This window comes from Xiphias gladius, chromosome 8, assembly GCF_016859285.1.
Source record: "Xiphias gladius isolate SHS-SW01 ecotype Sanya breed wild chromosome 8, ASM1685928v1, whole genome shotgun sequence".
NCBI lineage: Eukaryota > Metazoa > Chordata > Actinopteri > Istiophoriformes > Xiphiidae > Xiphias > Xiphias gladius.
Genome location: NC_053407.1, coordinates 19,223,701 through 19,249,625, shown reverse-complemented (window position 1 = coordinate 19,249,625; position 25,925 = coordinate 19,223,701). Strand labels below are relative to the sequence as shown.

General features: G+C 40.1%; 2 protein-coding genes across 4 annotated transcripts; both read left to right on the top strand.

Annotated features, from left to right (window-relative positions):
* Positions 1 to 1,734: 1,734 nt before the first annotated feature.
* Positions 1,735 to 9,613, top strand: gtf2h1 (general transcription factor IIH, polypeptide 1). 2 transcript variants are annotated; one of them, XM_040133734.1, is made up of 16 exons: positions 1,735 to 1,943; positions 2,202 to 2,252; positions 2,362 to 2,528; positions 2,620 to 2,812; positions 4,957 to 5,122; positions 5,274 to 5,367; positions 5,669 to 5,818; positions 5,932 to 6,011; positions 6,147 to 6,280; positions 6,363 to 6,450; positions 6,547 to 6,635; positions 7,109 to 7,226; positions 7,531 to 7,621; positions 7,988 to 8,103; positions 8,679 to 8,771; positions 8,855 to 9,613. In XM_040133734.1, the coding sequence occupies exons 3-16, from the start codon at positions 2,375 to 2,377 to the stop codon at positions 8,939 to 8,941; spliced, it is 1,653 nt and encodes a 550-aa protein (XP_039989668.1). In that variant the 5' UTR covers positions 1,735 to 1,943; positions 2,202 to 2,252; positions 2,362 to 2,374; the 3' UTR covers positions 8,942 to 9,613. The 2 variants fall into 2 exon arrangements, with proteins under 2 accessions (XP_039989668.1, XP_039989667.1); XM_040133733.1 differs by lacking the exon at positions 2,202 to 2,252.
* Positions 9,614 to 9,769: 156 nt separating this feature from the next.
* Positions 9,770 to 24,737, top strand: hps5 (HPS5 biogenesis of lysosomal organelles complex 2 subunit 2). 2 transcript variants are annotated; one of them, XM_040133667.1, is made up of 24 exons: positions 9,770 to 10,057; positions 10,414 to 10,600; positions 11,944 to 12,073; positions 12,415 to 12,525; positions 12,685 to 12,749; positions 12,929 to 13,121; positions 14,059 to 14,189; positions 14,621 to 14,839; positions 14,921 to 14,992; positions 15,182 to 15,270; positions 15,586 to 15,764; positions 16,309 to 16,467; positions 16,979 to 17,138; positions 18,413 to 18,530; positions 18,932 to 19,078; positions 19,266 to 19,334; positions 19,470 to 20,056; positions 20,759 to 20,879; positions 20,971 to 21,120; positions 21,204 to 21,323; positions 21,627 to 21,740; positions 21,861 to 21,967; positions 23,539 to 23,830; positions 24,238 to 24,737. In XM_040133667.1, exons 3-24 carry the CDS (start codon positions 11,966 to 11,968, stop codon positions 24,296 to 24,298), a joined length of 3,372 nt encoding a protein of 1,123 aa, XP_039989601.1. In that variant the 5' UTR covers positions 9,770 to 10,057; positions 10,414 to 10,600; positions 11,944 to 11,965; the 3' UTR covers positions 24,299 to 24,737. The 2 variants fall into 2 exon arrangements, with proteins under 2 accessions (XP_039989601.1, XP_039989599.1); XM_040133665.1 differs by lacking the exon at positions 10,414 to 10,600 and having other exon boundaries at positions 9,771 to 10,057.
* Positions 24,738 to 25,925: the final 1,188 nt, after the last annotated feature.

The following is a 25,925-nucleotide window of genomic DNA, read 5'->3' as shown; positions in this document are numbered from 1 at the left end:
TTGGTTTGGGATTTGCTTGAATGTTGGTCGTATCTTACTGGGAGAGCCATGATCCACAAAGATTTGCCAAAGAAACTGCGAGATCTAATTGTTGAAAAGTACCAATCAGGAGAGAGATACAAAAAAATATCGAAGGCACTGGATGTACCACTGTCAATAAGTGGAGAAAATGTGGCGCCACAGACACATTGCAAAGATCAGGAAATCCCTCCAAAGTTGACGAGAGGATGGGTAATTTATCAGGGAAAACTTGACGGAGGCCAACAGCAACACTAAAAGAGCTACAGGAATTTCTGGCAGGTACTGGTCACTCCTTGCATCTAATCACAATCTCCCATATTCTGCACGTCTGGCCTATGGGGTAGGGTGTCAAGATGGAAATCCTTCCTTACAAAAATGAACATCAAAGCCTGTCTAAATTATGACAAACGATTCATTCAGTCACTCCTAACCATGTGGGAAAATGGTTTGGTGTGACGAGACAAAGGTCAAACTTTTCAGCCTTAATTGTGAAAGATATGATCCAAGGAACACCATACCGACTGTGAAGCGTGGTGGTAGTAGCATCGTGTTTTGGTTCTGCTTCTCTTCAGCTGATGCAGGGACTCTTGTCATGATAGATGGGATAATGAACAGCTCCAAATATAAAGATATTTAGGCGCAAAACCTGCTGGTCTCTGTCAGAAAGCTGAAGATTAAGAGGAATTTCACATTTCTAGTATGACAATGACCCAAAGCACACATCCAAGTCAATGGAATGACCTAAGGAGACCTAAAGCACAGGTGATCCGCTCACCATTTGAAGGAACTTGAACATTTTTGCAAATAATAGTGGGATAAAAATTTAGATGTGCAAAGTTAGAGATAATAGAGACTAATTCACAAAGACTTGCTTCTGTAATAAATGCAAAAGGTGCTTCCTCAAAGTATTACCTGGGCAGGGTGTGCAGACTTATGAAATCAGGGTGTTTTATGCAGTTTTTAGTTTTTTTTTTTCTTTTGTTTTTTTTCTAATAATTAAATCTTCTTTATTTTTCTGGATTTGTGTTTGTTGGAAGGTCACATTAAAGATTGGGAAAGTTTGATGTTTATGTTATTTCTGTCTTCACATTTCAAAACCTGTAACTTCATAAACAACTTTAAATCCATTACCTTTCCCCCCATGTAACCAGTATTTACTACTTAATGTAAAAAAAAAAATTTTTAGTAAACCTGATACCTGAAGCTTTGGGTGTCCGTAAAACAATAAAGGTGAACAAATAAATAAATGAAACTGGGAGCAGCTGAGATCATATGATGAACAACAGTCTTTGACACTACTGGCAGTAATGTGGCCCGTCTCTATAATATAATGCACATTAAAAAAAGTATATAAGACAGCCTGGAATCACTTGCAACTTTTTTTTAAACCCGAATTTCCTCCCACTATCACCCATTCTTTGGAAGCAAAATAAATAAATAAAATAATTTATTAATACAAAATAAATAAAATAAAATAATATTATAAATTAAAATAGAATGTCAACACATTGAATTTATATCACGATTTTAATTTATTAAAAAAATATATATATCCGTGTTTGCATTAAATGCTATTTTAAAAGGTGAATATCATAATTAATAATATTAGCATTAGTAGTGGTAAATTTGATAATGTGCTAAAACTGTACTGTAAATATTATCTAAATCTTGCTGTGTAAAGAGAGGTCGTCCGGCTCTGACTGGAACTGATTCTTTACCGCTTCATCCTACCGGAACGTTTTTAGTGTAGCACTCAGCTTGGCAGTCATGTCGGCGCCGAAGTCGGGGCGCTCAGTGTTAGAGTAGTCAGAATTCAATGTGCAATAACAAATTCTGTCATTTTTATACTCGAGAAGTCATTAGTTCGAGATTATGTGTTGAGGGAAAGCGAGGTATCCGCTGCAGTATCGGTTTATTTTGAGGTAAAGTAAGTTTACTGCCGACTTCTCCCTCAGGCTCTCTCTTCTTGACTGTTAACGGTAGCTAACTGGTTAGCTAAGTTGATGTGATAAAACCGTCAACACAACTGTGGCTTGTGTGTTCAAATGGCATGATATAGCAGAGGATAAAGGCGTTATAGGAAACAGGACGTTGTCGTGCCATCAGCTATATTTGTTGGTGTTTGCATCTCAGTGCTTAATATCTTAGTGTAATGTTCATTAATGTTAATTCTGCTCCAGTCAAGTCACGACTCGATGGTTTTGTCATAGCGTTAAATAGATGTTTTTGAGGTAAACACATTTCTTTCTAATGCCCTGTTCATCCTTTATCTGTGACACAGTACCCAGTATACAGGACATGATTATTGATGATAATCATCGACACTTTCTGTTTACTCAGTTCTGTTTGAGCCATGGCATCACTATCAGAGGAGGTGCTATTGGTGGTGAAAAAGGTTCGCCAGAGGAAGCAGGATGGCACACTTTATCTGATGGCTGAACGTGTAGCCTGGGGTCCAGAGGGCAAGGACCGCTTCACAGTCAGCCACCTTTATGCAGACATTCGCTGTGAGTACTGGATATTACCAACATCTAGTGCAGTGATAATGATGCCTTGGTGGTGGTGTTCAAGCTACGCTCTCGTTTCTTCTTTGTACAGGTCAGAAGATCAGCCCAGATGGTAAAGCCAAAGTTCAGCTCCAGCTGGTCCTTCACACTGGTGAGAGTACCACATTCCACTTTGCCAATGAGAGCAGTGCACTCAAAGACCGAGATGCTGCCAAGGAACTGCTGCAGCAGCTATTGCCCAAGTTCAAGAAGAAAGCCAACAAGGAACTAGAGGAGAAAAATAGGTGAGACTCAGCTGTTTTCACAAGATTGTCCTCAGGGGATAAGTCTGTGAATTTTCTATATTTCTGTCTTACTGACAACAAATTGCATGAAAAGACCAAAACCAACGATGACTTGATCCTACTAACAGGTGTTGGCTATGTAACCAGAAGCTAATATTCCTCCGGGTGAGACAATCCTTCATTGTAGTTTATTTTGCGTCAATCAAGGAAAAACTGATATAATCAAACTGACAAGTATTCAGACCTTTTACTCAGTACCTACTTGAAGCAGCATTGGCAGTGATTACAGCATCGGGTCTTCTTGGGTACGAAGCAGTAAGCATGCCTGAATTTTCTGGGATTCTCTGCAGATTTTGTCCAGCTCTTTCAAGTTGGATAAGGCTCTAACTGGCCCACTGAATGACGTTCATGGAGTTGTCCCTAAGTCACTCATGCATTGTCTTGGCTGTGTTCTTATGGTCATTAGCCTTTTGAAAGCTGAACCTTCGGCCCAGTCTCAGGTTTTGAGCGCTCTGGACCAGGTTTTTATTAAGGATATCTCTGTACTCTGCTCCATTCAGCTTTCCCTCAACCCTCACCAGTCTCCCTTTCCCTGCTACTGAAGAATACTTCCACAGCGTGAGGCTGCCACCACCATGCTTCACCACTGGGATGGTATTGGGCAGGTGGTGAGCGGTGCCTGGTTTTCTCTAGACATGACACTTAGAATTGAGGCTAAAAAGTTCGATCTTGGTTTCATCAGACCAGAGAATTTGTTTCTCATAGTCTGAGAGTCCTTTAGGTGTGTTTTTTTTGCAAACTCCAAGCTGCTTTCATGTGTCTCTTTCACTGAAAGGCCTCAGTCCGGCCTCTCTGCCATAAAGCCCAGATCGGTGGAGTGCTGAGTGATGGTTGTCCTTCTGGAAGTTTCTCCCATCTTCACACAGGATCTCTGGAGGTCAACCAGAGTGATTATCGGATTTCGGTCACTTCTCTTACCAAGGCCCTTCTCCCCCGATTTACTCAGCTTGGCTGGGCAGCCAGCTCTAGGAAGAGTCCTGGTTGTTCCAAACTTTGTCCATTGAAGAATTATGGAGGTCAATGTTTTTTTTTTTTTTTTTTGTAGCCTTCCCCAGATCTGTGCCTAGTCACAGTCCTGTCTCTGACCTCATTACTTGTTTTTTCTCTGATATGCACTGTCAGCTGTGAGACCTTTTATAGACAGGTGTGTGTGTTTCCAAATCACATCCAATCGGTTGAATTTACCAAATGTGGACTTCAATCAAGGTGTAGAAACCTCTCAGAAACAACTGAGAGAAATGGGAGGCACCTGAGCTAAATTTCAAGTGTCATAGGAAATGGCCTGAATACTTTTGTCAATGTGATATTTCACTTTATCCTTTTTAATAAATTTGCAGAAATTTATGAAATTCTGTTATTGCTTTGTCATTTTGGGGTATTGAGTGTAGATTGATGAGGGAAAAAATGAATTTTAGCATAAGGCCGTACCATAACAAAATGTGAAAAAAATGAAGGGGTCTGAATACTCTGAATGCACTGTACACCATTCTGATTTTTGTCATGTCCTGATTAAACTTTATGGTCATTTTGGATGCTGTAGTTCGTGTTATACCGAGAGGTGTTTTTAATATTTAGTCTAGTCTAATTTATATAAATGGTTTGGACAAAATACAGTGTAGCAATACCACATACTGCAGCTCACAAAATGACCATTAAATTGAATCAACATCTCTCTAACGGTCTCAACAAACACTGAACATTATAACCATCATGAAGGTGGGATTTATTGCAGGACTGTTCTATTACACTGGATTAGTTTTAGGCCTTGGTCCCTAATATGGGAACTGAGTGTATATATATCTAATATTGATTTTATCGTATGAGACTAGAAACTGTCTGGAGTATTGTTTTTGTAATTTCATTATATAGTTTAAATGCTGTCTTTTCCTGGCCTTAAAATATTGATTACAGTAAATTAATACAGTTCTCTGAACTTAATATGAAATTAACAATTTATCTCTTTATGTTGACATTAATAAAGACTTTTAGGCAATTCATTAAAAATTTTCTTGGGTCTAAATTTTGAATGAAAGCAACAATGATCATCGCTAAAATATTTTTTATGTTATGTTATTTTTCTTTAGGATGCTTCAAGAAGATCCAGTCCTTTTCCAGTTATATAAAGATCTTGTGGTGAGCCAGGTGATCAGTGCTGAGGAATTCTGGGCCAACAGGTTAGGGGGCGTAAACAACACAGACCCCGGACTAAACAACAACAAACAGGAAGTTGGTATATCTGGAGCCTTTCTGGTGAGTAGATCACACCTTAGTCACAGTTAGACCTTACATTTTGAAAACAACCTAATTTTAAATTTCATAATTGGTTTAATTATTGACAACTTAAGCATTAACAATATACTGTTGAATATTAACATATGTCCTTTTTTTCCGTGCATTACAGGCAGACATTAGACCTCAGACAGATGGCTGCAATGGCTTGAGATATAATCTGACAGCTGATATTATTGAATCCATCTTCAGAACATACCCCGCAGGTAAACAAGCACATCTCCACTTGGAAGTTAGGTCAGCAATTGCAACAGTAATGATAGACCAGGAAAAGGCAGCTGCAAGGCCAGATTTTAATTTCGGCCACAGAATACACACTGATTCTATTGATTAACACACTGTCAGCCTATGAGGAGGAAATGCTTTGCGAAATTAGCCAGTATTTGTCCTTAGCTAGACAGTGTAGTACATTGATGCTCACCTCAGTGACTTATACAAAATGTGCAGCTGGTATTCCTGATGTGATACATAAAAGACTGGACTAAATATATTTATATCCACTTGCAGTGAAGCAGAAGTATGGTGAAAATGTGCCACATAACCTTACGGAGAAGGAATTCTGGACCCGCTTTTTCCAGTCCCATTATTTTCACAGAGACCGCATCAACACAGGAACACAGGACATCTTCTCAGAGTGTGCCAAGCAGGATGAAAAGGGTAGGAGGATTTTCCAGCAGTGTCAGTACATGTATTATTTCATTACTGCAAAGTACATAGCTGAGCCACAAGTCTGTTTTCATATGTTAAAGTTTTAAAACTGTCTCATGCAGGGCTAAAGTCGATGGTTGTTCAAGGAGTGAAGAATCCTTTGGTCGACCTCCTGTCATTAGAGGATAAAACATTAGATGAGGTGAGATTTAGTGAGATGATTAGCTAGCTGCAGCCACATCATGCTACTCAATAATTATCTACTACTCTACTTGTATAGCTTTCTTCTCCCACTTTCTCCTTCAACCTCAAATAATTGGGATTTTCTGTGACACAGGGTTATGGAGTTTGCACAACACTACCCTCAACTTCCAGTGCAAACAGGACAGTGAAGGAGAGCAGCAACTATGCCATTATAAAACGGTTCAACCATCACAGTGCCATGGTGCTGGCAGCAGGCTCACGCAAGGGGTGAAGAAAACACATTTTTCAAAACTGACAATAACCTGCTCAGTGTGCCCACGTCTTTGCTAACTACATCATGTTTTTACAGGGAAACAGCAATTGACCAAGCTAGTGAGACGAGCAGCACAGATGGAAACTCGAGGGATTCTGACTTCTTTCAGCCTCCTGTAAAGAAGGTATGACGGCTCTGTAGCTATACAAAAAATTTCCAAAATTTATTTGTTCCTCTTTAACAGATTGAGTAACTTTTTTTTTTCTGCAAACTTTATCAGGTTAAATTACAAGAAGCCATAGAATATGAGGATCTGCAAAGGGAAAACAGACCAAAAACAGTTGCGCTGAACCTCAAGAAGTCTGACAGGTACAGTTTGTTCACATTATATTGTTATTTTTTCTTGTTTGTTCCTTATTAAGTAATTTAACATGTTGTTAACTTCAAATGGCAGGGATTAATGATAACAGTTTATTAGATGAATACTTTTGTCTAAAAACCCATCAAAATAATGCTTTAACAGATGGGTGATGTCTTGAAATTACTTATTTTGTTTGTCAGGTTCATCTGTTGTTGGTGAGTCTCACTTCCTCTGGACAGAGTGCATGCTTTGTACTGTTCCATAATAGATTTGGTATTTCATTTTAAAGGTCAGAGTCACTGACTTCTCTGTGTTAAAGTTCGTGCCACATTAAGAGAATGTATGTATAAGGTAGAGGGGATGGAATGCTCTTCTATTTTGCAGCTACCACTTCATGTTTGAGGCTGATAAAACAGCCATATTTTTTGCCTTTTAGATGTGTTCTAATATAATGTTTTCCCTCCTTTGCTTTATTTATAAGGTATGCTCATGGTCCTGTGCCACTTCAGTCCCAACAGTATACGACGAGCCAGGATATCATCAATGCTGTCAACTACATCCGGCATGAGATGGCCAATTACAAACCCAACCTTACTCAGGTTAGATCATACACACTACATTTCTGTATTTTTTCGTGTGTTGTTTAGGTTGAGAGTGATATGAAAATACTTCAATCAGATCTTCCGCAGGTGTTTCTAATGCACCCTTGGATCACAAATTCACCAGCTTGTAATCAGGTTGGCTGCTGTCTTGATGCGAATGCACAGCCTCAGATATATCAGATATTTTCAAGTGACTTCAGAAATAATCCAGAGTTTCATTTGTCCTGAAAAGTCCAGAGTATGTTAATTTTTCAACTGTGAACGGTGCCTTCATGTTTCACAGCAGTAATACTCTCTGCAGGTGTTGTCCAGCACAGCAGCTAGTTCTGCCATTGCAGCGCTTTCCCCAGGTGGTGTCCTCATGCAGGCAGGAGCACAGCAAGCCATAAATCGTAAGTGTGTTTGTACAATCGTTAAATTACGTTAATTTTACATGCTTTGAAAGTTGGTGACCAGTTGGTGCCTGTAGCACATCTGCTGTGTGTGAGGCAACTTATATACTGTTGAGCAACACGCTGCACTCCGAGTTGCCCCCCACTGCTCTCTGGGTTTATGTAGAGATGGATTATTCATGGAAAAGTAGACATAATCCTTTTTATTTATTTATTTATTTTACTCTCAAATTTGTGAAATTTCCACTGAACCATTGATCAATTGTTGTGAATCTTGTCTTTAAAATGGCAATATGCTGTATCTGACAGCTTCATGTGAATAATTTGGCTTTTCTTTTCATTCTTTTTTTTTTTTTTTTCCTTCAGAGATGGTACCCACTGAGGTTCAAGGAGAGTTGAAGCATCTTTATGTAGCTGTTGGAGAGTTGTTGAGACACTTCTGGTCCTGTTTTCCTGTAAACACACCCTTTTTGGAGGACAAGGTGACTAATATTCATGTTATGCTTTATTGGAAGAAAATCAAGTTACTACTGTCACCCAAGTTAGTTCCTTATTTACTGTCTTGACAACCATGCTTTTAGCAACAACAACAACAAAAAACCAAAACCATTGGCACTTCTAATAGTTGTCTAATAGTGCACACAGATCAATTATTAGCATTGCTATGCGGTGTAAGAAATATAAACCACACTTGTCCGTAAAAGTGTAGCTTACAGATTGGATATTTCATAGATATTTCATACATAATAATCAGCATACAAGGCCAATTAAAGATATTCATGCCCCTTGGACATTTTCATGTTTTATTGTTTTACAACACTGAATTACAGTATATGCTGATTATTTGGCGATAATCACAACATAATTGTAGATATTTGTTTTCACTTGGACATTACCATATATTTTTCTCTTGATCAGTGCCAAAAAATCCTAATTACATCCACTGTGAAACTAACTGGCCGTCCATAAACTATAGCCCATGCCAGCCACACCACTTAGAGTAGATAACTTTTTCAGTTTTTCTAATTTTTCTCATCATCATGTTCTTTTCGTATAGGTAATAAAAATGAAGTCAAACCTTGAGAGATTTCAGACGACCAAGCTTTGTCCTTTTAAGGAGAAGATTCAGCGCCAGTACTTAAGTACAAATGTAAGTCTCAAAGGTATTAATGACACAGTGGCTCCTACCAGATGGCACTTACTGTATATTAAATCTCTTTGACGTTCCTTCAGCTCACAGGACACTTGGAGGAGATGTTGCAGACAGCCTACAACAAGTTCCACATCTGGCAAACCCGTCGGATGATGAGGAAAACCTGAGGCCTGATGGTTTGTCAAAAGTAGAGGACAAGGAAGACATTAAAGTATATGGACAAGTGACCTATAAAAGGTGCTGCAGACTGCTGCGAAGATACCACAGACCACAGCCTAATGGGATATAGTCCTCAGGGGCTTAATGATAGGGATATAGATGGAAGCTGCTACATCCCCAAATGTTCAACAGAGACTAACTGCATCTCAGTCACAAATAACTGTAATTAGTTTCTTTCTCTTTAGTTTGTGTTTTCTCAGTGGTTGGGAGATTGGTGCCGGTTATTGTTAAATGGGACTTTTAAAGTGGCGCAACATGACCAAATTTCAGACGGAAATCAGAAAAAAAGGCTCTCGGGACAACAGGCCGAGGTGTGAGACGCCAGCAGAGGACTGCCAACGTGCGTTTCACCAGTGCACAGAGCAGAGAGAGAGCGCTTGGACATAACAAGGTGCCCCTCTGAGCACTGGCGCGATTTGCGGAACAATGTCCCAGAATATCTGAAGCAAAAGGGGGAAGTGAATATAGCAATACTGTAAAGACATATACATTCTCGAGTGCGTTGGTGTGTGTGACTCAAATCACACTGTCACTGGTTTGTAATGTCTGCACCTACTGTCTGCACTGAAGACAAAAATGTAACTGAATTAAAGTGAGGCGTAAAGCTTTTGTTCATGCCACTGTCTGTTCAAACTGCAGTATTTCGTTAAGTCCATGCACCTCCACTTATGTTTTTGGTCATTCGTCTCAGTTTTTAGAAGAGGGGGTTGGTTTTTTTCTGCCGTGCTGTTTTATAAACCACAGGATATGGAGCTGTTTTTTTTTTTTTTGTCGCCTTTGTAAACAAGTCGCTGCATTCTACAACATTTGGAAATGGTTTCGTTTTTCTTTATGACAAACGAGGGCATCCAGCGCGGCCGGTGGGGAAAACCGACGCGCTGCCTTCAGGAAGTGTCCTCACATCAGCTGAGTGAATCCGTGACAGGTCGGCAGGCTGCCGTCAAGAGTGGCGTGACACCGGCCGCTGGCTTTCTCCAAAATCACTCAGCAAAGCCGGGGATGTCAGACGGCGGTTCGGTGTCGACTTGCGAGTGGTAATGCTGGTCTGTCGCTCCAGCCATCAGGTGAGTTTTACAGCGAGTGCAAGATAACATCCCCGTCTAAGCTAGCATGTTTGCTAACTTGTTATTACAAATATAACGACATTGGGGCGAGATGGCCATCTGAACTGAGTCGTAAGATGTATCATAACTTCAATAAAACGTTCAGACATATTTATCATAGCCCTGCCGTGCTCATATTTATTTGATTTTTGGGCTTTGGGCGTCCTCGTAGTTTTTGATAGAAACGTTAGCATCAGTGTCAGCAGCCGGGTCTCGTGATGCCGATTGCCACGAACTGGCCGATCTAATCGCCCCTCGGTTGGCTGTGAGATTCGCAGCAACTCATTAAAAATAACCGCCTCACCGTGTACTTACAGGCTGAACTGTAAAGGTGCCGTCCAGATAACCGACCGACTGACTCGCAGTGGTTCTGTGGCTGCATTAAAGTGAAGGACGGACGGTTTTTGACGGTTATTACAGTTAAAATTAGGACGGAATGGTAGCGGATGATTCGAACGTCTGTTGACGTTACATCGATGTCCTCTTCAATTCAGTAATACTCAGGTACTGTACTCATGTAGGCTACACATCTGAGGTACTGGTACTTTCCGTGGGTACTTCCATTTCATGCAACTGTATATTTGTACCCCACAACAATTCATTTACTCCACAGCATGTATTGGACAGCTCCAGTGACTTAACAAAGTAAGACTTTACATACTTGCCCACGCTATGAGATTATAACGTGATGCACTGTTATCTTTAAACTAACCAACGGTATGTAAGTTACTTAAAATCCGCTCACCATCGACCGACTACAAGAGCAAACTGTTATTTACACAATAATGCATGCAGCGCTGCGATGATAAATCGATTAGTCAGTCGACAGAAAATTCATCTGCAACTATTTTAACCGTGAAATAAGCATTTTAGTCGTGCTTTATGCTAAAATGCCAAATGTGTGCTGTTTCTAGCGCCTCGAATTTGAGGATTTGATGCTTTGTAGCACATGATGGTATACAGAATATCTTTGGATATTGGGACATTGATCAGACAATACAAGAGATTGGTCTGTGGGAAATTATTACAGCAGTTTTTCAGTCTTTACTGTTATTTTATAGGCAAAATGATTAATCACGAGTTGAAATCATCGTTAGTTGCACCTGTAAATGCCAGAGTTAAAATAATCAATGTAGTTGTGTCACTAAGGTTATTTTTCTTCACCGAAGAATCGTAATCTAAAATGCATACTTGTTACAGTAGAGGGATAACAAACAGAAGGTCAGAGGTCAGAGTTGACTGTCACTTCTCACCCTCTTCTGAGGTACTTGTGTCAATTACTGTGTTGCTGAGAAGCATTTATGTTCCAACATTTTGTTTTAACCCCTTTTTCTAGCATTTAAACCTAAATAACTTATAGTTTATGGTTATTTAATGATTTAAAGCTTTAGTTTTGCTTTTGCTTCATCGTAAGTTCATGTTAAACCACAACAAGTAAACTGAAGTCAAACTATGGTGTGTTGTGCTGTATTCTTAGCTGAGTGGTGTTTTTGTGGTCCTGTCAGAACTGTTTTTTGCAATAATAACTGACAGCTCCAGGACCCGAGTCATTTGAAAAACACTGATACTGCACTAGAGATGATTTTGATAAATCTCAGCCTAAAACTGAATTTTGTGTATGCTTGTGTGAGGTAAAGAATTTAATGACAATGGTTTCTTCCTCATGTATGGTAGTTAAGGTCTGATGAGGGGTGTTTCACTGGGCTGGAGATGGTGTAAGTGGAGTCATGACTGGTCAGTTTACTAAATGTCATGTGATGCCACACGGCTGAGAGCTGTGGTATGTGTGGTATGGTCGCTCACATTTTTATTTTTCACAATTTACTAACTCTAGCATTCTCTCACAGTTGTGGAGGAACACCAGTGAAAATGTCCCTGATACCAGTTGTGCCAGACAACCACAGTCATGTACTGGCTGAGTTTGACTGCCTTGATCCACTTCTGTCTGCGCTGCGTTTAGACTCCGGCAGGCTCAAGGTAGGTCTCAGCATCACGTCTCTGAATCAGTCTTATAATAAAATCACACATAGATAATTTATAGTAGCTTCTTATTTAATGTTTTTATAGTAGTGCAGAGTTAGAAATTACTAAATGACCCATACTTAAAACAATTATAGGACATGTATCTTGCCTATCTTGTACTTCCCAAACGTAGATCAAATGAGATTGAGTCTGTCCTAGTCTGAGAAGTGGGTGGACTAAAAACAAAAATTACAACATGTTATCACCAAAAAAATCAATGTTTATCTAACAACGTGTATCTGACTGAACAGATGAGCAGATCAGCAACTTCTAAATGGGATTCTATTGTGTTACAGTGCACATGTTTGGCAGTGTCAAGGAAGTGGCTGGCATTAGGAACATCCGCAGGGGGGTTGCACCTGATTCAGAAGGAGGGCTGGAAACAAAGGATCATTCTCACTCACAAGGTAATATGTGACTGAGTACCTGTTGTGCAGAAATACAGAGCTGACTGTTGTTCTGCTGTTAACTAATACAGATGCACATTATAAGGAATGCAGTGTTTGTATGTGTCAGTTTCTCTTAATTTCTTGCTAACTCCCCATCCACTGTGTGCTCTTTTTCAGGAGGGATCTGTCACTCAGGTGGCGTGTTGCCCTCATGATGAAGATTTCATCGCTGTTGCAACAAGGTTAGAGTCAGTCCATGGAGTAAAGACATGTCTCATACTCATCTACCCTTAAACAAAATAACCTGTTGTCATTTAATGTTACCTTCCTCCTCTCCCCTCATATGACATATACAGTATCTCTGTGTTATTTGTGTTGCCTGCATTGTTCACACGGTTTGCTGGGTTTGTCTCTGGTCCAGTCAGGGTCTGGTGGTGGTGTGGGAGCTGCAGCTGGAGCGGCGGGGTCGTCCAGAGAGAGTCAGTGTGTCCTGGGAGCACAGAGGTCAGGCCATCACTGCTCTCTGTTGGGACACGAGTACACTCAGAGTTTTTGTCGGGGACTCAGGAGGCAAGGTGTCCTTTCTGCGTGCGGGATCCTCCAAGCTGGGAAAGGTATTGTCTGCTGATTAACAATGAAAGTTGTCTCTTTCCTTAATATTAATGTATATAAAGTAAATGTGGCTTTTGAAAAAGTTTAGGCACTTTCTAGCTGATCCACTGGTGGAATAGCATGTCCCAGAACTTAACTGAATCAGCGGGCTTTAATTTAAGCCAGGTGACAGAGGTTAGTGAACTCTTTTACCCCTCTAACTTCTCAGGGTGTTGTGCTAACAGTCACCAATCAAAGAGACATCCAAGCGGCTGACTAAGGATCTAAAAATAAAGATAATTGATTCTTACTTGGCATGGTCAACAAAGTAAAGTTGTGACTAATAAGAGCACTTATTAGTGAACTAATAAGTGCTCTGGGAAGAAGAGAGGGTGAAAAGATTGTAAAGCAAAAATAGAAAAGAAGATCAACCGGCTACTAAAAACCTTTTGGAGGCTTTGATTTCTGCATAGTAGATGTGACCATTTAGCACTTGTTGACTGGGTGCCCAAACCTATGTACATATACATCATGGAAGATATACTATTTTTTCTTTTTGATGTTGATTTTCACCCCAAACTGAAATCGACTACCTGTCAGAAATACAATCTTAAAACTTGTGTTTGGAAAATGGAAAACAGTTGGCCGGTATGTAAAGTATAAGCTATTGCAATTAATAGGCTACAGTTGTTTTGTCAAATCTGTGTCTGGGCAACAGCAGTCAAGTGTGACTGAGAGACAAATTGCAATATTTTAAAAAAATCCTTTCCATTCACAAGAAAAATAACTGTAATCACTGGCTGACAGCTTATATTTTTTTTCTTACACTTTTTCGTGGTCCAGCAAAATGAACCGGTGTCACTCCTACTTGCTGTGCCTCAGTCCTCTATATTTAGCACTTTTTGATAGTTCATCATTCATATATATGATTGTATATGATTGTTTTTTCTTTGTGTCCAGGGATCAGCATTCGTTATCTTCCCTGTTCAGACCGTCACCACTGTTGACTCCAGAGTGGTTCAGCTTGGGTACCAAGATGGCCGCCTGCTTGTGTCTTCCCTCAGTCGCTGCTACCTCTGCGACACAGAGAGGTGAGGAACAATATGTCGTCATCTGTCTTGTGTCTCTAATAGTCTGTCTTTAGGGACTCTCAGAGGACCTCTGTTAATTGCTCTGTATAGGTATATATGGTCCCTACTTAAATGTCCCTTAGCAAGATTCTGAATCCATATCCCTATGGCAGACATACTAGTTTTCTGTTGTTTTATTAAGGATTCTTGACAAATTTTTCAAACACTGATCTCGACATTTATATTTTCATATTCTAAAGCTACAACTAATTTATCTGGTCATATAAGATACTGATGCCCTGTATCATTTCACTTTGTGATCCTGCATAGAATAAGCAGGTACAGAAGGCTTTTTGAGTTCCCAAAACAGCTGCGTCAAAATGATGATCATTTCTGCTTACTCATGAAAATCTCCTTTCTGTATGTCGGACGTCTCCCTTACCTGCCTTCAGGGAGAAGTTCTGGCGTGTTGGAAATAAGGAGCGTGATGGGGAGTACGGAGCTTGTTTTTTCCCTCAGAACAGGGGATTATTAGTTGGTCAGCCACCCCTGCTGTACTGTGCCAGGCCGGGGTCTCGGATATGGGAGGCCAGTTTTAATGGCGAGGTTCTGAGCACCCATCAGTTCAAACAGCTCCTGGGCTGTCCTCCTCTACCTCTCATCACTTACAGGTACTGATTGTTCCTGCTTTTATGGTGTCTTCTGTAAAAAGCCAAACTCCTAATTTGTCCTTTTTTCCTTGTTACCTGCAGAAATGAGCCACATTACAACCCAGTGCAGAAGAGCCCCCAGTCAATTGCCTTCCCTAAACTGCTTTATTTGGGGTAAAGTAACATATCCTTTTATATTTTATCATCTTGACTTGTTTGACTTGTCAATCACTATTTTTATCACATCTATAGTATTGACAATAAGGCTCACATACGTAATTGACATCAGACAACATTATTTAAAAAAACACGTGCAGATGAGCCTGTCACGTGACAAACTCTACATTTCATTTATTTGTTTAGAGACCAAAACTTGCTGACCTGGACTGATTCTGCCATTTATATCTTCACACCTCAAAATGGACAATTGCTTCTGTGGACTGAACTCAAAGGTGTGTTTGCTGATTTGTCTCATAAAAACCAAACCAGGAATAATTGAACCCTCAGATAATTTTGTTCGTAAACATAATCTTTTGTCCTTTTCCCAAACATGTAATTCTTTGTGCTTCAAAGTTGATCCCATGTAATCATGTATGTCAGTTCAGTTTAATATTGTCCCAACATAATTATCAATATCAGTGATCATAATAATTGTTCGAGTGATCATTTCAGCAATGATCAGACATACATACTGTTCCTGTTTTTCATTGACTTTTTTTTTTTTTTTTTACCGTAAATTGATCCAAACCTGTTTTCTGATTTTGCAGACTTGGTTGATATCGCAGTCTACCGCAGCGATCTCTTCTGTCTCCACGGCAGCGGACATCTGTCCCACCTCTCCCTGTTATCTGCAGAGCGCTGCGTTGAGCGTCTGCTGCGTAGGGAGTCCTGGCCTCTGGCTGCTACCGTCTGTTGTATGTTTCAGCACACAATCACCACCAGCAGGGTAAGATGGCTGCTACTGCCATGCTAACTGGCCTTGTCTCTTTGTACAGTGTAATTGGGCTAAGCTGTTCAGTAAAAATGTTTAACCTTCTGCGTCACTAAGGATAATGCACAGATCATACCTGTTCACCTGAGTTGTCTCACTTTCAGTGGCCCAACATATGACTACTGCTATTACCTAACAAACAGTACAATACATTTAAGACATAGGTACCAAGGCATTATCTTCGTGGTTAACATTATGATCTCCTTAACATAGCACATATTTAACCAGACTTTAGAGTCAATAGTACTTTGTAGTATCAATCTATCAAAATGTATTGTAAACCTCAGTGAGTCTGGGTTTATGCAGAGGGTGAAAGACAAATATGAAAAGACCAAGTTTACGTATCACAGGTAAAATTTTGAACTAAAACTTCTAAAAAAAAAACAGGCCTCTTGACCACATTTCTTACAATCAGAGTAAGGGCCAATGTGTGTTTGTCACCTGTGTTGAACTTTTGTGTTGGTGGATTCATAAATTAAAACCTAAACTCTTACTCCAGGCAAGGAAATCCATTCCCATCGACCGCCTTGAACACCTCAGGTCCCAGCTTAGTTCCACCACACACCTGGATCTGATTGGCCAGCTGGAGGAAGTCATCACTAAGCTCGAGCCTCTGGACTCTGCCTCCAGCAGCCGCAGAAGCAGCATCTCCTCACATGTGAGTTCAACTTTCTGTAGATGATGTCTCTGTACAGTATAAGCTGTGTGCCACAACTGTTAATGATGAGCACCCTACTTCCATTTCATTTACGTGTCTATAGATACCATTCAGTCAATGAAGGGCAGGTGTCTCTGTGGCATTACATTAAATGGGCTGTTAGGTTAGGATTAGCAGGCTTTGGCGGAAGAATTGAACTTGCATGTATGAAGTCAGCTAATATTAGCCAGTCAAATATATCCACCATGACTTGTTTCTCTCTCATGACCTGTCCTGAAGTCCAAGGAGCTGAATGGCGTGCAGAATAATTCCACCTCAAACAATTATATCATGGTCTGATTACTTCCTCTTCTACATTTTTATGCAGAAGCAGAACGCTGCTGTGAACAGGAATATCCATTCAATACATTTTTATTTACATGGGTGTATTGGAACTGAAGCACACAGCCTCTGCTAATCTGAATACAAATGAAAGAAAGAGTCTACTAATATCAGATAAATCATTATCCAGGAGAGCTTCAACGTCCTGGACTGTGGAATCTATCGCGTGATCAGCCGCAGAGGAAGCCAGTCAGATGAGGAGACAAGCTCCCTCATCAATCAGTCCATGTCAGAGGAGGAGAGGCTCAAAGAGTTCAGTTTTGTGCAAGAGGAAGATCAAGTGGATCAAGGTAAGAGGCAGATGTTTCCAATAATAACTAATGCTGTCTTAAAACATACAAAATTGTTATTCCAATTTATGTAGTAAATTTCAGGTGGGTTTTTTTTTTCAATGCTGCCCCAATAGGACAGTATAATTTTAATGTTAGCTCAATAGCTTTTAATGTTGGTTTTAAAGTGGTAATATAATAATTACTGCTACTACTATTAATAATAATAATAATAATAATTATTATTATTAGTAGTAGTAATTTAATAATGACCAGATGGAGTCAAGTTGAACAGAAAGATAATTACCTGTACTTTTTTTTTTACATTCATTTATTAAGACATCAAACATAAAGAATGACTGCAAAAATGTAAAAAAAAAAAAAAAAAAACATAATATATTTTTCTATATTTTTTTTTTTACAAAAATAACACCTGTTTTGTACAATATTCTTATTTACCTCTACAATTTGTTTAATCTGCACACACTGGAACAAACAAGAATGAAGAAACACTGGAATATTACCCGGGATGAAAATTCATATATACCAGTAGTAATGTTTTCCCTGTGTTTGACTCTTTCTCGTCTCTTTGTGTTCTCTCTCTCTCTGCATATATATGATTTTGTGTGTGTGCGTGTGTTTGCGTGTGCGCGTGTGTGCGTGTGCGCGTGTGGCAGGAGCAAGCTTCTGAGTGAAAAGAGAGTGAATTTATTTTCAGTTTTATATTTACTGTTCAATTAAAACACCTGAATGACAAAAAACAAAACATCGAGGGAAAATGCCAAATAAGATATTTGGCATTTTGGAGCATCTTTAGATACAGATTTATCGATACAAACATGTGACTGATAATAATTTTACTCTTTGACTTCATCTCCATTTTCATAACAATCATATGTACCTGTTTCTAATACCTTCTTGTATGTTTGCTACTAACTGATGTGTTTCAGATTTGAACAATACATGAAATCGTATAATCAAACATGTTTCTATGCTGCACCACTGGATTTGCTGTGAGAGCTGAATGATCACTGATGACTGACATGCTTTATGAATATAATCTTCCCGATTTGTTAATATCAAGTTTCTTGTCTCCTTCATTGTATCACACATTTATCACCATTTTGGTTCTGTATTTTTTGTATTGTGCAGCATTTGATTTACTTTCTCTGTATAGTGGTGTCTGGCACCGTTGCGCCATCTGCTTGCCTTTTGCACTCTCCCTGTCATCATTCCCCTCCAGTACTCCATCCATCTGTGTTTTTCCTCTGGCTCTTGCCCCCATCTTTATTCAGATTCACAGAGCAGTGAGCGTCTGGAGGCTGAGCGATCTGAGCAAGGCCTGCAGTTCCACCTCCCCCTCTCATTCCGCCCCAAGCCCCCTCGCATCGCACTGCAGGCCGTCAAAGACAGGTGAACATCCAGAGAAATAAAGGACAGGCATGCTAACAGCTTTGAACAGAAGAATGTGTCATGTCATGCAGACATGCAGCTGCAGTGTGTAGTTTTGGGTTTTTGAATTGCATTTGAACACTGATTAAATTACTTGTGGTTTGTACTTCTTTTTTTCTTTTTCTTTTTTTTTTTTGTGGATTGAAACTACAATAACATTATTTATGTGCAGCTGTGTTTTTAGATGGCTTACTTCCCCTTTCCACTGAAGACCCACAGCCATTTTTTTAAATTCACATTGTTCATCTGAATAGTCACGTGGCATGTTTCATTTCTAAGCATCACACTCAGTCATCAATATGAAAAGGTTCATGTTTCGTAGCTCTGTTCGACTTGATTTGATTCTGTTTTCTTTGGCACAGTGTTTCTAGTTTTGTTAAAAAGACAACAGAGAAGATCAACACACTCCAGATGAACTCTGAACTCTGGCAGAGACCTGAATTCAGAGAGGGCGGACAGTCCGAAATGTCAGCAACCACAGCTCCATATGCAGAAGAAATGGAAAATGAGTAAGTACAGAGAACAAGTGTGTCTATGTGTTGTTGTTATAGTTATAAAGGAAATAAAAGAATTAGTCCATACTCATTTCTTCTTTTCACTGACTTTAGGACACTTTTTTTACTAATCCACGTTTGTTGTGAATAGACCATTAGAAGTAAATTTAAGTAAACCAGTGAGATGTATTTGTCATCACAGAGTTTATGATGAAATGCCTAACACAGAGGCCAACATGCAGGAACTCCATTCAGCAACAGAGCGAACTATGTAAGTACTGAACTATGTAAGTGCTCAGCATTGTGTTATTCCCACTGCAGGATTTCATAACTTTTATTTTCCAGTTTTTCTTAAAAACTGAACCCGTACTCTGGAATTCACGTACAAATACTTTCCAAACATCAGCTCTCAGATCCAAGATCCTTTGGTGCTACTAGATCCAGTCTGCCTGGGAGAAGCTTTGCTGGAGTGGCTGCCAGTGCTAGAGCAAATACTCGGACCTGCAGAGCTCGGGTCATCTGGTGTCAGTGATTCAAACATGGATGGACCAGGAGAGGAGAGATGGGAGAGGGATTACCTGAGCTCCTGCTCAGAGCAGCCAGAGGAGTCTTCCCGCTCATCAGGAGAAGCAGCAGTGCGTGTTACGGAGGAAGAGGAGGAAAAAGAGTCCCCTGAGCTCGCAGAACAAGAGGACCAGTGTGACTCCACTGAGAAGGTGTCTGAAGTTTCAAACGGGAGTCCTCCAGAGCCTGTGCGAGTGGTGTCCCCCAAGCCTGTACCATCAGATCTCCTGGCTAATCTCACCCAGCTGGCCACACTATACACAGAGCTGAGCTGCTTCAGAAACCAGGGGAATGAACAGGCACTGGGGTGCACAACTTTCCTGCGCCGTTACTTCTTCCTGCTGGATCAAGAGCGCGTGAGAAGAATGTGTCTGCTATGTTACCAGGAGCAGCCCGAAGTGCAGAGCTCCTTCATTGAGGCCATGCTAGGTCAGAAGCCTCTCCTTAAATCGCTTGATCATACCATACCCACTCCTGTTTCATCTTTTTTTTCTGTTTTATTTTCAGCTTTCACATTTCACAAATACAGAAAAAATATGTGGATGAAAAACTGAAACTGTGAATAAACTGGTAGTTTAATGTTAATATGATAATTACTACTGCTACTAAAAATAATAATTAGTAGTAGCAATATAATAATTACCAGATGAAATCAAGTTGATCAGGAGGATAATTGCCTGTACTGTAAAAAGTGAAAAAAGGTAAAATGAAATATAAACAAAAAACTGAAAACACGCCTAAAAAAAGAGTCAAAAATGTGGCATCGGGCTGCCAGTGTTTGAAATGAAAATTCATTTTTTAAATATTAAATGAATTAATAAAAGCAGATTAAGAAATATAATGCTGAATGTGAATTGATACAGATATTTAAAAGCTGGGTCATTTTCCACTGAGTAGGTCAGGGAAAGATCCTCAGACGTCTGAAAAAACTTTTCTTGTCTCAGAAATAAATCAGTGTAGTTGTTCCATTTGAATCATAAAAATCAGTCATTCATCATGTTATCATTTTTATTAACTTTATTAATTTGCATCTACAATTTATAAATAAATCAGATGCTCCATTCATCTCTGATATTTTCATAGTTTAATCTTCAAGGATTTTTGAAAAGCAACTTTATTTTTTCTCCATAGATCTCACTCAGGCCAGTAAGGTGGTGGAGATTATTCAGAGAGGTGATTTACTGAGATCACTGCGCAGTCTGAGAGAGCTGCAGCCCTGGAGCGCACCTTTTCTCTTCGCTCACTTACACAGGTCACCACCCGTATTTCTCTCAACTACACATAATGTTTAAGTTGTGATGGACCTTGTGAAGTCAGCTCTGACTCACTCTGTTATTATCCAGGCTGTATGAGAAGCACGGGGAGGCGGCTGTACGGTCGTTTTCCCAGTTCTATCCTACGATAACTCCCGCTGATGTAATGACCATGGCTCAGCAAAGCCACTTCCTGGCCTACCTGGATAATCTGGTCCAATCACGAACTGAAGAGCACAGGTATTCATCTTTTTTTTGAAAAAAAAAAAAAAAGACATTAAACTCTTATTGTTGCTGAATCATACATTCATTTCTTTCTCTAGGTTGTCATTTTTGCAGTCCCTTCTCGAACCAGAAACACTGAGACAGGATTGGCTGGAGCTGGCACTTACCCATGATGCTCCTCAACGCTGTGACACCCTAACCCCTGATGGACAGCCCAGGTCTGGTTCTGTTTAATGTGTGAAAAATTCAAAGTAACATCTCTGTTCCTTTAATTATAATTGCAACTGATATATGCAGGTGTGAAAAGTGTATATTTTAATTATTTAGCCTTTATTCAAAGCTAGATATCAAATTAAAATACAAAAACAAATCATTATATCTGGATGGATGTGAACTAAACTACTATCATGGGTACATTTCACCACTGGGTTCTATTTAGGCTTCAACACACTAAGATACTGAAGTGAAAGTAAAGTATAAGAATAATTTGAACTGTGAAGTCAAGTGGAAATCTTTTGCAGGTGGCATTCGCATTATTTCAGTTGGGGCTACGGACGCCTCCTGTCTCTGCTGATTCGTCTTCCTGCAGACCTGTCCTCCAAGCAGAAGATGGCAGAGACATGCCGCAGTCACGGGTACCTCTAATATTCTTATTCTGTGCAGAACAAGTCATCTTTCGTTATGGACGGCAGTATTTGGTAGTGAGTTTACAGTGTCATATATACCCTTTTCTGTGATGTTTTGTACATGTACAGGTACTGGATGGGCTACCTCTACCTCTGCTGTGAGCTGCAGCGTCGCACAGAGGTGTTCTCCACCATCTGTCGGCTGGATGACATCAGCCTGCTGGAGGAACCTGAGGGTAAAACCATTTCTCAGAATCTTTTCCTTTCACTCTTTCAGCCAGAAGGAGAATTATAATCTGTCATCATCTGATAGAACGTGTTGGTTACACTGTCAGGAGTTACTGAGATATACACACGTGTCCACACGTGTGCTGCATTGAAATCCAGTGCGCACACATGTGATGCACAAGTAATGCAGCATGTTTACATCAACTATGTACTATAAACTCACCGCAACACAAGATATGAGATCACTAGCCAAGACAAACACACAAAGATGTACATGAATACACTGCAGAATAGCTAATCTTGACTAAAACCAAAACTACAACCGGATTAATTTAAGTTGGGTTTGTTTAATTGAGTAAATGCAGGAAGCATGGTCTTTATAAGTTTAACACTGGTATTTACACTCTGTGTAAAGTAACATTGGGCCTCGTGCAAGAGCATTTTCGTACTCTTGTCCCTAAATTCTTATTTCTTTCCTCTGAGGGGTGTCAGATTCATGGCTTAACCAAATTTTCTTAACCTCACAAATTTGGCGTAAATCGCTCCTTTCAGCCTGACGAATGACACCTAGACATGAGGAGGTGCACGTTTGGGAGATTTGCTCCTCATTTGCATAATCTATGCCCCTAAAACTGCCATATAAGGCTGCCTACTCTGCTTCATTTGTGGGAAAGTTTAATCCACAAAAATGTCAAACGAGTAAAAATGTGAATTTCACTCTGCGGAGCTCCAGGTCTTCTGTCAGACATTATTGACTTGTCATCAGAGCAGCGCAGACTGTGACAGAAATAAAGGGAACGACAATCACTGAGATACATTATAGCCTACGGTGATGTTTCACTGTCAGGTACAACAGAGGATGACAAAGACCTGTGTAAAGAACCTGAGGCAGCGAGAGGATTGAGAGAATTTTCTAACAACTAGCGAAATGTAGAAGCCGCTGTGACAAAATATGCCAATAAAAATACTAAAATCTAAAAAAAACAAAAGTTTGTTTTATATATGTGTGTGTGTGTGTGTGTGTGTGTGTGTGTGTGTGTGTGTGTGTGTGTATTTGTGTGTGTATGTATATATATATATATATATCTCATTTTTTAATTACATCAACAGTTTAGGTATCATATTTAAACTCCAAATTCATTCAGGCTACGCCGCTATAATTTTTTAAGTAACGAGTGTGTTATTCCCTGTGAAGAAAGACAGTCTATCTGCTCATGACTCATATGAAAAAGTACGGGAAAATTGGTGAAGGCCACAAATTCTCTGAAATCCGTCATACGTGCCACTCTAACAGGACAACGACTGGTTCTTGCATGAGGCCCTTTAACAGCTTCTTTGGCTTTCAATAGTTCACTTTCAGTTTGTACAGTGCTTCATCCAAACATTTGTTATCAGTATTGACTGTCAGCGTGTGCTCATAAATCATGATATATACATGTAATTAATGATTCACCTCAATGACTGTCACTGCAGCCATTTATCTGGCAACCACCCAGATTTAACACTGATAGGTTAAACACACTCTAACTAAAGCACCATCATAGACTTACATCTTTACTGGCTCTCTGTTATTATCCAGGTGTTGAGCCCCAGACCTTGGATGAGTGGAAGCTCTTGATCCAGTTGTCTCAGGAGCTCAGCAATGTGGTAGAGTCAGAGCAGGTCGCGGGTGTAAATGGGAGCAGCTGGTCCGACGGCTCAGCAGACTGTGGAGGAAAGATCAGCCTGGAGAACCTGACCCTGATGCTGGCCCGGACAGCAGGACCTGACCAAGCTCGAGCTCTCCTGGATGAGTGCGGAGTGCAGCTGGACCTGTCCCCTCGCTCCAAACTGGTCTGCGAGCTCCTGAGAATCACCGAGAAGAGGCAGAGGTGGGTCAGGGTGCTGATTACCAAACTATCCAACTTTTGTAAGCTATGAGAGCAGGAAGCAGTTCCAGCATTTCTTTCATGTTTTTAAATGCAGACTACAATAAAAAAAATAAATCAAACATACATGCATAAATCTCCATCAGGCATTCTTGATTAGTCCAGGGATTTTAATATGTCTTGATGAGAGCAGTATAATAGAGGAAGATGTTTGCATGGTCTCTCAGGGAATAGGAGGGTGTGACAGTTGTCTTAGTGGTCTGAAGAGATAAGAATCAAAATATGTTTGAAGTCTGGAATCGCAGCCCTGGAATTGTTTACCATGGTGATCATGACCAACCAGGGCCAACAAAATGAAAGAGACTCAGTGTAATAAATGAGTCAACCTGTTTCTTGTTATTTCGTTTCAGGGCAATGATCCAGACGATGCTCGAGCGCTGCGATCGGTTCCTGTGGTCTCAGCATGCCTAACTCCAGATCAGCGCTGTGTGGACAGCAGCTTCTCTAAGCCAAAGAACATAACCAACCCTGTCTGTACTGTTACGTCTCCCCCCTAACTGCTTTTGAAGCTGTTGCTTAATTTATGCACTGTGATATTTGTCGAAGCTTTCAAATGTAGGTACTTATCATCCCAGTGAGAGCAGTATTATTGGTTTAACTTTTACTTCACATTGTCTTTGCACAGATCTCTCTAGTATTATCCTCTTTGTTCCATTTACTTGCCAATTTTATCAGTATTCAGGTGCATGTACAGGGTATCATCACATTACTGTTTTTTTTAAGCAGGTTAAGCATGTACAGGTAAGAAAATATTTCATGTCCTGCTATGACAAAAAAAAATGAACTGTCCATAATAACAGTAACAAATGTTCTAACCCGATAATATGTGAATAAAACTATCTGTACAAGACATCGTGTTTTCTTTCTTTTTCTTTTTCTTTTTTTTTTTTTTTTGGGAACAAAGGTACAAAGGTTCTGGTCAGCACAGTCATGTCAAGCCCTGGTGCTAAGCTTTAAGCCAAACCAGTAAACTCAAACAACTTACATGGCTTGAAACTATTAGGGTTTAGTGGGAGAAAGGACTTTATGATTTGAGTGAAATTACGCATTTTTAAAAAATGTGTATTTCGGGTTTGTATTTTCTTCAATTATACATTTTTGAGAACAAAGGATTTATACAATTCAGATGTTGATGATGAACAGCAGGGGCAGTAGAAGATGGGTAATGTGGGTCAGCATAGATAATATTAATAACGACCTAATGAAATGGGACTGATGACTCATTTGATGGTATCACACACCTGGAGCATCAAAGGGAAGAGAGCAGGCTGAGAGAAGTCCTGGTGCCGTCACATTTGATTTGAAAAGGCTCATACTGGACGCAGCCGCGCTTCATGAGTCACGTCCTCTAGAGCGATTTACTGTAACTGAGACTTTTCTGTTTGATCCCCTTATTTTCAACCTCATTCCTTGTGCTTCATTTCCCTGAATCCTTGATTCCTCACCCACCTCTCTGTGTCACTGGCACAGGGGCGATCAGATTGAACTGGCATGAGGGCGAAGACACAGAGACACGCTTGTAATAAAAAATGATCCCTGAAAAAAAACTGAACCTAATGTGTCATTGTGAAATTCGGTTTGGCTGCTTAAAAATAATAAAGTATCCTGTCTTCTCAGTCCGCTCCCAATGTAGCGCACTGCTTGGACGTCCAATATTTCAACCGCCCGTATTTGGTTGGTGCCCACTGCTACATTTCCCTGTGCTCTGGAGGGATCGGTAGAAGAGTTTAATTTATTTGAACTGAGCCACATATGACAGAAGGTTTTCATCATGGGCGAGAGGACAGAAGTAAATTTGATTTGAAAGGTTATTAGGTCGACGCAGTCAGTCCAGTGTTTGATGTTGCCTTCCTGTCACCAGAAGGACAGATAAGGTGATTCTGCACATACCTGTTGGCCCTGCTGCCAGTGTATAAATGGCAACCTCAATGCTCAGAGCCGAACACACACTGACGCACACGCACACACACACAAACACATACACCTTTTGGCTCTCAGGATGAATCACAGTCAGCGCAGCAGTAGGATACGATGAGCC